The 12,917-nt window shown below is 44.4% G+C and overlaps 1 protein-coding gene across 2 annotated transcripts in view; it reads left to right on the top strand.

Moving 5' to 3' along the window:
- The window catches only part of ULK2 (unc-51 like autophagy activating kinase 2), a 107,104-nt gene that overhangs the window by 76,020 nt on the left and 18,167 nt on the right, over window positions 1–12,917 (top strand). For both annotated transcript variants that reach the window (XM_040424694.1, XM_040424695.1), the window contains 4 exons: window positions 5,618–5,709; window positions 6,136–6,307; window positions 8,944–9,004; window positions 9,307–9,399. In XM_040424694.1, coding sequence (XP_040280628.1) covers window positions 5,618–5,709; window positions 6,136–6,307; window positions 8,944–9,004; window positions 9,307–9,399 — 418 coding nt within the window. The remainder of the gene's footprint in view (window positions 1–5,617; window positions 5,710–6,135; window positions 6,308–8,943; window positions 9,005–9,306; window positions 9,400–12,917) is intronic.

The following is a 12,917-nucleotide window of genomic DNA, read 5'->3' on the forward strand; positions in this document are numbered from 1 at the left end:
CACTACAGACCTCTCCTGCACTACGGCTCCTCTCCATCTCTGGCAGCAGTCGCGCTCCCATGTCTTTTCTCCAGCCTGCACTACACTGTCACCGGATGGCTTGCAGCGTCAGGTCATAGTGCGCGCATTACATCCTAACACTGTCTGGTATCAGGACAGCGCAGCGCCGGTCCCGGGAAGGAAGACCAGGGAGGGTGAGTACCGTAAGCGCTTGCAGCGCAGTGTCCTATAAAGCGAATACTAGTGAGCACTTCCATTATGGAAGAACTCACTAGTATGCATTAGGTGCGGGGAGCTCCCGGCACCTAATGCATACTAGTGAGTTCTTCCATAATGGAAGCACTCGCTAGTATTCGCTTTATAAGACACACTGCCATTTCCCTCCCACTTTTGGTGGGGAAAAAGTGAGTCTTATAAAGCGAAAAATACTGTAATTACACTTCAAGTGAATGGGACGAGCAGTTGTAATTACACTGTGCCACCGCTGCAAATGAAACAGTGGACGGTTATTTTGAAGCAGAAGCAGCGCTCACACATGTGTTGTTACCTCTTCAAACAGGAGTCCCTGGAGTGTGATCCCTGCCTATCTGATACTGAGGATAGGTTATCAATGTTTTAACACTGTACAACCCCTTTAAGGTTATTTTATGTGGCTGTTAAAATTTCAGCCTAGGTTTTGTGTTCAGGAGCGAGAGCTAGGGGCTACAGACTGAGCCATCAGAGAGCTCGTCTGATCGAATTCACACTGAAATTGATCAGCCTGCAAAATATGACAAATGGTTGACAGTTTTTAACAAAACCCAACTACACATATGTTATCCCATAATATAGCCAATTAAAAAATATATTGTTCATAGTCTTTAATCCTTCTGTGTCAAGTGCATATATGTGTGTGTGTGTGTATGTTTGTATGTATGTGTGTGTATATATGTATATATATATATATATATATATATATATATATATATATATATTAGGGATCGACCGATTATCGGTTTTACCGATATTATCGGCCGATATTGAGGATTTTGAACGTTATCGGCATCTATTTTGCCGATATTCCGATAACGTATTGGGAACACAGAACGCGCTGCTCTCAGCGCGTTCTGTGTTCCCTCCGCAGCACAGGGGAGAAGGAAGCAGTGTCTCCCTCCCCCTGTGATGCCGCTGCCGCCAATAGCAGGAGAGGAGACAAGAGGAGGGGAGGGGCTGTGGCCGCTGGGCCACCAATGAAGATGAGTCTTTCATTAATTCATATACAGGAGGCGGGAGCTGGCTGCAGAATCACATAGCCGGCTCCCGACCTCTATGAACGGCAGCTGCGGTCCGCGGTAGTTAACCCCTTAGGTGCCGCGGATCGCAGCTACCGTTCATAGGGCCCGGGAGCCGGCTAGGTGATTCTGCAGCCAGCTCCCGCCTCCTGTATATGAATGAGAGACTTATCTTCATTGGTGGCACAGTGCGCCCCCCCCCCCCCCCCAAGCCCCCTAGTATTAATCATTGGTGGCGCAGTGCGCCCCCATCCCAATTGTAAAAACATTGGTGGCGCAGTGCGCCCCCCCACCCAGTATTAATCATTGGTGGCAGTGGCCACAGGATCCCCTCTCCCCTGCTCCTCCGATCGGAGACCCAGCAGTGTAAGTCTGGGGCTCCGATCGGTTACCATGGCAGCCAGGACGCTATTGAAGCCCTGGCTGCCATGTTCAGCTCCCTGCTGCTGTGTGCACAGAGCACAGAGCAGCAGGGACAGTGTGATCTCCTATTCACCCTGATAGAGCTCTATCAGGGTGAATAGGACAAGGGTTCTAGTCCCTAAGGGGGCTAAAAGTTAGTAGTAAAAAAAATAAAATAAAAAAAAAATATTAAGTATAAATGAAAAAGATTTTCAAAAAATTATAATAATAATACACGTTAACAATAAAGATTAATTTTCAGCAGATTTGTGTAGGAAAAACATTTTTTTCCTCAAAAATAAAAATACCCAGAATATCGGTATAAATTATCGGCTATCGGCCTGAAAGTTGACAAATTATCGGTATTGGTATCGGCCCTAAAAAATCAATATCGGTCGATCCCTAATATATATATATATATATATATATATATATATATATATATATATATACATACATTACTGATCAAAAGTTTAAGACCACTTGAAAAATGGCAAAAAATCATATTTTACATTGTTGGATCTTAGCAAGGTTCCAAGTAGAGCTTCAACATGCAACAAGAAGAAATGAGAGTGAGACAAAACATTTTTTGAGCATTCAATTAATTGAAAATAACGATTAAACTGAAACAGGCTGTTTTTCAGCTGATCCAAATTTTAGGACCACATGCCTTTAAAAAGCCAAATCTCTGCAAAGATGTGGATTCATTGTCATTTTCTGTCAGGTAGTCACACGTTGTGATGGCAAAGGCTAAAAAAACTCTCCCTTTTTGAACGTGGTCGGGTTGTTGAACTGCATAAGCAGGGTCTCTCAAAGCGCGCCATCGCTGCTGAGGTGGGACGCAGTAAGACAGTCATTTGGAATTTCTTAAATTATCCTGAGGGTTATGGAACAAAAAAAGTCAAGTGGAAGACCCAAAAAAATTTCATCAGCACTGAGCCGGAGGATCCAATTGGCTGTCCGTCAAGACACTGGACGATCCTCGACCCAAATTAAGGCCCTTACTGGTGCGGAATGTAGCCCCATAACCATCAGACTGCATCTGAGACTGAAGGGTTTCAAAAACAAAAAACGTCTTCAAAGACCTCGTCTCCTTGAACGCCACAGAACTGCTCGTTTGGACTTTGCAAGAGAGCACCAAACATGGGACATTCAAAGGTGGAAGTTTTATTCTCTGATGAGAAAAAATTTAACCTTGATGGTCCTGATGGTTTCCAACGTTACTGGCATGACCAGCAGATCCCACCTGAGATGTTTTCTACGTGCCACAGTGGAGGGGCGCCATAATGGTCTGGGGTGCTCTTTTCCTTCAGTGGAACAATGGAGCTTCAGGAAGTGCAGGGGCGTCATACGGCCGCTGGCTATGTCCAGATGTTGCAGAGAGCATTCCTCATGACTGAGGGCCCTCGTCTGTGTGGTAACGACTGGGTTTTTCAACAGGGCAACGCTGCAGTACACAATGCCCGCAGGACAAGGGACTTCTTCCAGGAGAATAACATCACTCTTTTGGCCCATCCTGCGTGTTCCTCTGATCTAAATCCAATTGAGAACCTTTGGGGATGGATGGCAAGGGAAGTTTCCAAAAATGGACAACAGTTCCAGACAGTAGATGGCCTTCTTGCGGCCGTCTTCACCACTTGGAGAAATGTTCCCACTCACCTCATGGAAACGCTTGCATCAAGCATGCCGAAACGAATTTTGGAAGTGATAAACAAGAACGGCGGAGCTACTCATTACTGAGTTCATGTTTGGAAGTTGGATTTCTGTTTTGGGGGGGTTTAGTTTTTTTTTTTGAGGTGTTGGTCCTAAACTTTTGATCAGCTGAAAAACAGCCCGTTTCAGTTTATTCGTTGTTTTCATTAAATTGAATGCTCAAAAAATGTTTTGTCTCACTCCCATTTCTTCTTGTTGCATGTTGAAGCTCTACTTGGAACCTTGTTAAGATCCAGCCATGCTAAATATGATTTTTTGCCATTTTTCAAGTGGTCTTAAAATTTTGATCAGGACTGTGTATATATATATATATATATATATATATATATATATATATATATATATATATATATATATATATATATTCAAAGAGTTTTCTTTATTTTTATGACTATGAAAATTGTAGATTCACACTGAAGGCATCAAAACTATGAATTAACACATGTGGAATTATATACATAACAAACAAGTGTGAAACAACTGAAAATGTAATATTCTAGGTTCTTCAAAGCAGCCACCTTTTGCTTTGATTACTGCTTTGCACACTCTTGGCATTCTCTTGATGAGCTTCAAGAGGTAGTCCCCTGAAATGGTTTTCACTTCACAGGTGTGCCCTGTCAGGTTTAATAAGTGGGATTTCTTGCCTTATAAATGGGGTCGGGACCATCAGTGGCGTTGAGGAGAAGTCAGGTGGATACACAGCTAATAGTCCTACTGAATAGACTGTTAGAATTTGTATTATGGCAAGAAAAAAGCAGCTAAGTAAAGAAAAACTAGTGGCCATCATTACTTTAAGAAATGAAGGTCAGTCAGTCAGCCGAAAAATTGGGAAAACTTTGAAAGTAAGGGCTATTTGACCATGAAGGAGAGTGATGGGGTGCTGCACCAGATGACCTGGCCTCCACAGTCACCGGACCTGAACCCAATCGAGATGGTTTGGGGTGAGCTGGACCGCAGAGTGAAGGCAAAAGGGCCAACAAGTGCTAAGCATCTCTGGGAACTCCTTCAAGACTGTTGGAAGACCATTTCAGGGGACTACCTCCTGAAGCTCATCAAGAGAATGCCAAGAGTGTGCAAAGCAGTAATCCAAGCAAAAGGTGGCTGCTTTGAAGAACCTAGAATATTACATTTTCAGTTGTTTCACACTTGTTTGTTATGTATATAATTCCACATGTGTTAATTCATAGTTTTGATGCCTTCATAGTCATGAAAATAAAGAAAACTCTTTGAATGAGAAGGTGTGTCCAAACTTTTGGTCTGTACTGTATATATGTGTGTGTGTGTGTATATATGTATGTATGTATGTATGTATGTATGTGTGTGTGTATATCATATATATATATATATATATATATATATGACTTTCGCTAGTCATCTCACTCAGTTGAGAAAGGCAGTTGGATGACTAGCAAAATAAAATACAATTCAGGTGTCCATTTATTCCAGTATAGAGGTATTTACAAGTCCTATTTATGACGCAGTCATAACTAATTCCGAACTGCATACTACACACTGATTCTGAAAAATGTTGGCTATTCCCAGTGGATTGGTGCTTCATGTGATATCATCTTGGCAGTATAAGAGATGCTGATCTCTGAAAAGTGTCAGCAAGCATCTGCATGTCAGATTCTGGCAGCTTCTCTTAGTGTTTGTAATGATACATGACTTTTCCTACTAATAGATGTATATGAAACCTTTTCATTTATAATATGTCATTTATTTAATGGATGGGACAAATCAATTGATTTAATGGACTTCTGAAGTGTAAAATGTGTACTGCTTTATCTAGAAGCTGATGTTGACCTAGTTCCTCAGTCTTATCTGTCCATACTTGTGCATACTGATAGCATAGTTGTGTGTTTAACTGGCATTGCATGAACTACAGTTTATTCTTTTTCCATCCTAAAGCCTCATGCATACGACCGTATCTGCAAAATATGAATACCGTCTGCGTCTTCATTTTTTATGGACCCATTGACTCCAGTGGGTCGTGGGCTTCTTTTTGCGGCCAAATATAGGACATGTTCTATCATTTTGCGAAACGGACATACAGATGCACAAAGCATACGGATCATCCGCATCTGTTGTCCATTCTGCAGAAAGAATATGTCCTGCAAAATATATAGACCACAGTCCCATTTGACTTCACGCGGACCAGATCCACAAATTGGACATGTTGTGTGCATGAAGTCTTAGGGATATAAATAACATTTTCTTTCTTGTATTTCTAGCCTGCCCTGTCCCAGTGCCCACGTACTCGGGGTCAAGTATTTCGGGCAGCTCCTGTGGAAGCTCACCATCTTGTCGCTTTGCATCTCCTCCTGTAAGTGTATAGGAGGTTAATTACTCCAACTATTATTTTATTTTTTTATAAAATCTTTTTTTATTGGCAAGAATAATGTTGCAAATTCACATTAGGTATATAAGGTCATATCAAAATAAACCTGCTTGATAAAATCCTCTTTGTAATTTCGAGTCATTTTATAGATAAGTAAACATATGAAAACCATTGTAAGTCCCAGAAGCTGTAGTAGTGGGGAGTATCCTGCTGCAGCCAGTTATCATGAAGTCAGGTCTCATGGGAGGTTTGTGAGAGAGAAAGGGTGGTTGAAATGAAAATTACTGGGATTTGTTTTTCTTTTTTTCTTTTACATACAGTACAGTGTTTCTTGAAGGTGGTTTCTGGCTCTGTGTACAGTGAACTATTGATTATGAATTGATTTGATAGATATATTATTTTACTTCCCAGTCTCTGCCAGACATGCAGCATATCCAGGAAGAAAATCTGTCATCACCACCATTGGGTCCTCCAAATTACTTACAAATCTCCAAGGACTCTGCCAGCACAAGCAGCAAGAACTCTTCATGTGACACAGATGACTTTGTCCTGGTACCAAGCAACCCCTCCTCTGACCACTCATGTAAGATTTCTGTTGTAGTGTGTCATAACAGACATTAACTTGGCAGCTCTCTGTGCTGTCCATAAACACGGTGGCACAGTCTACCAATGCTATTATGGCTTTTGATTGCACAAAGTTGCACCCACCTCTAAGTTTTTCAGCAGGCAAAAAAAAAAAGATTTCAAAGTTGTATTTTGTTTGCTACATATAAAAAAAGATGTCTATTGGATAAAATTACAGATTTTTGAAAAAAGTTGGCCATCCAGGTATCAAAGGGAGTTTGTCAGCAGTTTTGACAATAGACAGTTAAACATATATTTTATTGTCAGGAGTAGTGTGAATATGAACTTTTATTCCGCTAGGCACTGCTCCTGCAAGTTCCCAGAGCGGGGCTTCACTGTGAATTGCTCTCTGCAGTGATCTGCCTCATATCTCCTCTGCTCTGCACTGAATTATAGCTGTAGTATCTAACTAGGAGACCCATGCAGCTGTCTCTCAGAGCAAAGGGGAAGAGCTATGAAGCAGTCATTGCAGAGAGCCCATCACAATAAAGGTAGCTCTGCCTTCTTGTAGAAGCAGAACCTGGTAGTATACATTTATATTAACTCTTCTACTGATAATACAATCTCAAGAGGTTGTCTCATCTCAGACAATGGGAGCTTATAGCTAGGATATGCCCACATTGTCTTATAGGTGTGGGTCCCACCGCTAGGACCCACATCTATATCTAGAAACGGAGCCCCGCAAGGTGGTGGCTGGAGGACTTCCCTGCTTGCCTGTGAGTGGAGAAGTTGAGAAGAATAACTGCGGCAAACAGCTATTGATGGCGTATGGAGACAATACTCATAAGATGGCTATCGGCAAAGTACTTTGTGCTCTCTGACTCCTGACTGGATTTGCATGCATGTTCATTTCTCCCCAGAGGCAGATGTTGATGGCCACTCAAAGTGTCCCCATACATAATAGATTGTTGGTCGATCCTGTTGAAATCAGCAAAATAGAATTACAGAAATATCTAACTTGTATGGTTTATCAGTCAGTAATACAAAATGCATTGTTATCTTCTGGGTTAATCTTTGGAAACAGAGAAATGTACGCAAAACCTATAAAGATTTGGGTGTGTTTTGTTTACCCTACTGTATGAAGTATTTAATTGTCTGCAATACTAAAGTGCTTTGTGAAAGCTTAAATGCCCACTTACACTAAGCAGTTATCATTTAGATCCAAATTATTAAGTGTTTGCAATCTGAGCCATAAAGTTATTATCTGTCATTAACAAAATTGATCAAAAATGTGAATGCATGCAGGCATCAAAGTGGAGATGAGCAAACCATCTCACTTTAGCAAAGGCATTTATCTTGTAGACAACGTTAATACAAGGCACTTACCTATGTATTGTGATTGTCCATATTGCCTTTTGCTGGCTTGATTCATTTTTTCATCACATTATACACTGCTCGTATCCAGGGGTTATGACCACCCTGCAATCCAGTAGGTGGTCTCTCTGGTGTCAGGGATTGTAAGAGTGTACAGGCCAACACCTTTTCCTACAGTGTGTAATCGTGGTCACCACTACTGGATTGCAGGGCGGTTGTAACCCTGTAACTGAGCAGTGTATAATGTGATGGAAAAGTGATTTGGTTGGGCATGGAGGCATACAGGTTCTGTATGTTGCACCTGGGTCTGTAGATCCTGCATACTCATAGGTTGTTGAATCAGATCTGGTGACCAAGCAGGCCAAGGAAGTGTTGCAATCTGGGGGAGACATTCCTGGGAAACCCTTGTTGTGTGTGGGTGAGCATTATCCTGCTGGTAAAATGCCAGTTGGAAGTCCTGCCATGAGAGGCAACACATGTAGCTGCAGGATGTCCTGCACATATCACTGAGCTGTTACTGTCCCTCGTATCACTACTAGGGGTCACCAACTGCAAACAAAGGCGATGATGGCTGGCTGTCAACGGCAGGACACATAATGGGTGCCGTGACACCAAATTTCCTTCTGCTAAGCTCCTGGAACTGGTCCAGACAGAGAGAGGGGTGTGTAATGAAGGTGCCATCTGTGTCTGGATGGTGGACAACAAAACTGTGGATACTACTGCTTGTTGGAGGATCACATGATCCTCTCTACTGGTGGTCAGTCCAGAGCCTGTTTGTCATGTGTGCGTGCCCTCATGTAACCCCTGCTTTCAACACGTCCTAACAGCTAGACCAGAATAACTTGGATAGTGGGCATTGCGTCAAAATGAACTTCCGGTTTCTCTGTCTATTGATGCGCCCCCTCTCAAAATCTGTCGACTGGGCAAAATGTCTGAGTGTGTCATACAAGCATATCAGCAGTCAGTGATCTCTTAGTAAGAGATCTACCCAAAAGTAGCTCCTGAGAGCCTTTTTTTTATAGGGCAGCAGGGGGAGCACTTTTATGTCCTCTTGTGGCAAGATCACACACCGGTCATAATGTATATACAGTATCTGCCTGAGACATAACTGCATGCTGAGTTTTTTCAGCAATCCGACATTTCTATCTGGGTGCGTTATAATTTTTTTTGTCATTGAGTGTATGTAATGTACCTGACCTTAGGGTGCACCTGTATAAGACATATGATGCTTCAGCAACACACCAGATCTTGTGAACGTAATTTGTGACCCTTTTATTGCAGATGATATGCCTACAGGGACAGCCGGGCGCAGGGCGTCTAGTGAGTTCTTGATGTGCGGAGGGTAAGTTATTGCCTACTTTATCACTTTGAGGATTGTTAGAGCCACGTAGAACATTCTCTTCAGACAGTAGTACTGCAGATTTATTCTCTAACAGCCCATATATCCGTGTAGAGGAGACAGTCTACTCGGAAGAACAGGATTTTCTAGATGCTATCCTTTTATCTGTATAAATACTTTCTGTGCCAGTAATGGGTTAGAAACTATCTTATATTGATAATATGAAACAGTTGGTGTAGTCCATGATTTATATATGGACTTATGAGTATCGTAATGATTTGGTTAATATGTTCTCACTTTTGCAGGCAGTCTCCCTTGAATATATCTGGCGTTTCTGGACAAACACAGAAGGCCCCTTGTAGCTCCTCTCGCTGTAGCTCTTCAGCTGTTACTACCAGGTATGTCCAGAATGCAGCCTTATTAAATGATCATCACAATAGTAAAGTAACGTGTCAGTGATGTATTGTGAGGCATTCACCAGAAAACCTACACGGCAAAACCCATTAAGAGTCCTGTCTATAATCCTGAAAGTACAAGAACACGTTGCTGGATCTATCAGTCTTAAGGCCCTATTGCACTGCACGATTTCAGGACAGTTATCCGGAATACAAACGCTCGTTCCTGATAATTGGCCCAGTCAGCCGATGAACAAGCAAATGCTCTTTCATCGGCTGATGGGTGTTTTTCATCAGGGGGATAGATGCCAGATTATCCGCAGCACATCTTCCTGTGTAATCAGATATGTGCTGCTGGTAATGAATAGAACAGAATGAAGGAGGTTATCATCGTCTTGCCAGTGAAAAGCTGTCATGGACCTTAAGCCTGTGGCATGTTCTGTATTTATTAGACTTTTTACACCATGTCTGATAAATCAGTCTGGCTGGCGATTCTCAGAGATAGTATCATTATTGGATACCATAAACTACAGGTTAAAGATCATTGCTATTTTTCCCTATCAGACTGTTTCTGCTGTCACTTCCCATTCACAGAAGGTAATATCCAGCTGCCCACTTGTTACATTACTATTAAAGGGGTTGTCCGGGTTCAGAGCTGAACCCGGACATACCCTTATTTTCACCCAGGCAGCCCCCCTGAGGCTAGCATCGGAGCATCTCATGCTCTGATGCGCTCCCTTGCCCTGCGCTAATTCGCGCAGGGCACGGGCTCTTTTGATTATCATAACACACTGCCCGACGGAGGCTTCCGCCTGGCAGTGTGTTCGGTGACGTCATTGGCTCTGATGGGCGGGCTTTAGTGCTGCCCTAGCCTTTGTACTGGCTAGGGCAACGCTAAATCCCGCCCATCAGTGATGGTGACATCACCGGGCTTCCTGGCAGCCCCATGGAGAGCCCGATACATCACCGGATCTCCAAAAAAATGCCTTTGCCCTGCGCGATTTAGCGCAGGGCAAAGGAGAGCATCGGAGCATGAACTGCTCCGATGCTCAAGTCAGGGGGGCTGCCGGGGTGAAAATGGAGGGATGTCCGGGTTCAGCTCTGAACCTGGACAACCCCTTTAACTGTAGCAGAGGACGATCTCCTTTGGCACTGCAGATTAGCCAGTTCCAGGCATTTTAGACATTTAATAACATCGACTGTTTCCACATAGCACTTCACAGGGCTGTGTTATGGGCAGAGCTGCATTTGCTGGCGTCATGGGCGGATTGGGAACCTAAAGTGGCCCTGGAAAAAAATACCTAAAAGTGGACCCATATTGTAGGAGGGTCTAAATTGACAGGAGGCGCTGGCCGGCTGCATGAGTACCTGATTGTAACAGCGTTAATTACCACTGATCTCTTATTATGTAACCAGCCAGTGGCAGGGATGGGGGCTTTCCCTGTAAGGTCTGGCCAATCCTCCCCAGCTGGCATAGCTAAGTTTGGACTTGGTGCTCTAATTTATTTAGATATTTTGGGTTTTCATACGTTTTGGCTCCCAGTATCTGTATTCACAGCACTTGGGAATATGTTGGTATTATTATAAGTAATATGTTTTAGGAAGGCACTACTTGGCAATCAGTTGGTTGCTGCTGACCTCTCCCTTGTGAGTAATGTCCTGTTGGAAGTGTAGACCTAATCTGAATAGCAGAGGGCTGCAGTGCACGGTTACATCCAATTTTATGCAGCTGTTTCCTGAGAAATTATAGTTTGCTGGTAGACTCTCCCGAAGCCACAATCCATTTTAACTTACTACTTTATTGAGTGTGAGGCGAACCACTGCCCTGTCTTTTAGAATATGGCTTATCAGTTCTCTCTGTAAAGGGGTTTTCTCATCCGTATCATTGGGGGACACAGGCGTTGACCATGGGTATAGCTGTTGCCACTAGAAGGCGGACACTAAGCACACACAGTGTAAGCTCCTCCCCTTCAGCTATACCCTTCCTACAGGGACTAAGCTAAATCAGTTTTAGCTTAGTGTCTGTAGGAGGCAGACCTCCCTGCGTTGCAGGTCTGCTGGTTTTTTATAATTTTTTTTTTTTTTCAGGCGATTCACATGCTGCTGTGGCAGGGGGTGATTGTTCCGGTCCCAGACCATTTTCAGGGGTTTTACTCCAATCTCTTTGTGATTCCCAAAAAAGAGGGGACGGTCCGTACCGTGCTGGACCTCAAGGAGCTCAACAGTTTCCTTCGCATCTGCAGCTTTCGGATGGAGTCCCTGAGGTCTGTTATTGCGTCCATGGAACCGGAGGAGTACATATCCTCGATAGACATCAAGGATTCTAATCTTGACGTACCCATCTGCGTCAGTCATCAGAGATTTCTCCGGTTCGCAGTGGGTCCATTTCACTTCCAGTTTGTAGCCTTCCCGTTCGGTCTGACTACGGCTCCCAGGGTCTTTACGAAGATTCTGGCGGCAGTCATGGCCCTGCTCCATGCCAGGGGGATCGGAGCGATCCCTTACTTAGAGGACATCCTGGTGAAGGGTCCGTCATTCCGGGTGATGGCGGACAGCCTGAGCATAGTTTTGGGCAACCTGGAGGGCTTTGGATGGATCCTGAACAGGCAGAAGTCTTGTCTTTATCCATCGCATTGGTTGACTTATCTGGGCATGGTACTCGACACACTTCAGGCCAAAGTGTTCTTGCCCCCGGAGAAGCTATCCGCTCTCCGCCTGCAGATTCGCCCCTTGTTGCGGCCTGTTCCGGTTCCCATTCGTCGCTGCATGCGGGCTCTGGGTCACATGGTCTCTGCCTTCGAAGCAATTCCTTATGCTCAATTTTATACCAGAGCGCTTCAGCGAGCCATTCTGTCCAGCTGGGACCGCTCCCCAGCCTCCTTGGATCGGCCGATGCGTCTCCTTGCCCCGGTTCGCCAGGCCCTCAGATGGTGGTTGGTCTCTCCTACGTTGACATCGGGCTGCTCGTTCCTTCCTCTCCGTTGAAAGAGGTTAACAACGGACGCAAGCCTCAGGAGTCTGGGGGGGGGGGGGGAAAGAGTGTTGGAAAATCTCTCTGTTCAAGGAGCATGGTCACGCAAGGAACGCTCCTTTACCTTCGACAACTGGTTCGCAGACTTCCTCAGCCCGGGAGCTCTTCGGTCCCGGCAAGTGAGCTCTTCACCTGCAGGTCTTTCGATCCATCTGCGAGCGGTGGGGGTGACCGGATGTGGATCTCATGGCCTCCCGCTTCAACAACCCCATGGCCCTGTCGTGCGACGCGCTGGTGTTTCCGTGGAGTCGGTTCACGTTTCGTTATGTGTTCCCGCCTCTTCCTTTCATTCCGTGTCTCCTCCGGAAGATCAGGTCTGAGGGACTGCCCGTCATTCTCGTGGCCCCAGATTGGCCGTGCTGGATGTGGCACGCGTCTCTAGTCACCCTTCTCGCTGACAAACCCTGGCGTCTTCCTCTTTGGGAGGACCTTCTGTCGCAGGGGGCGATCTTCCACCCAGATTTCGGGTCACTACATTTAACGGCATGAC

The sequence above is a fragment of the Bufo bufo genome, chromosome 3 (genome assembly GCF_905171765.1).
Source record: "Bufo bufo chromosome 3, aBufBuf1.1, whole genome shotgun sequence".
Taxonomy (NCBI): domain Eukaryota; kingdom Metazoa; phylum Chordata; class Amphibia; order Anura; family Bufonidae; genus Bufo; species Bufo bufo.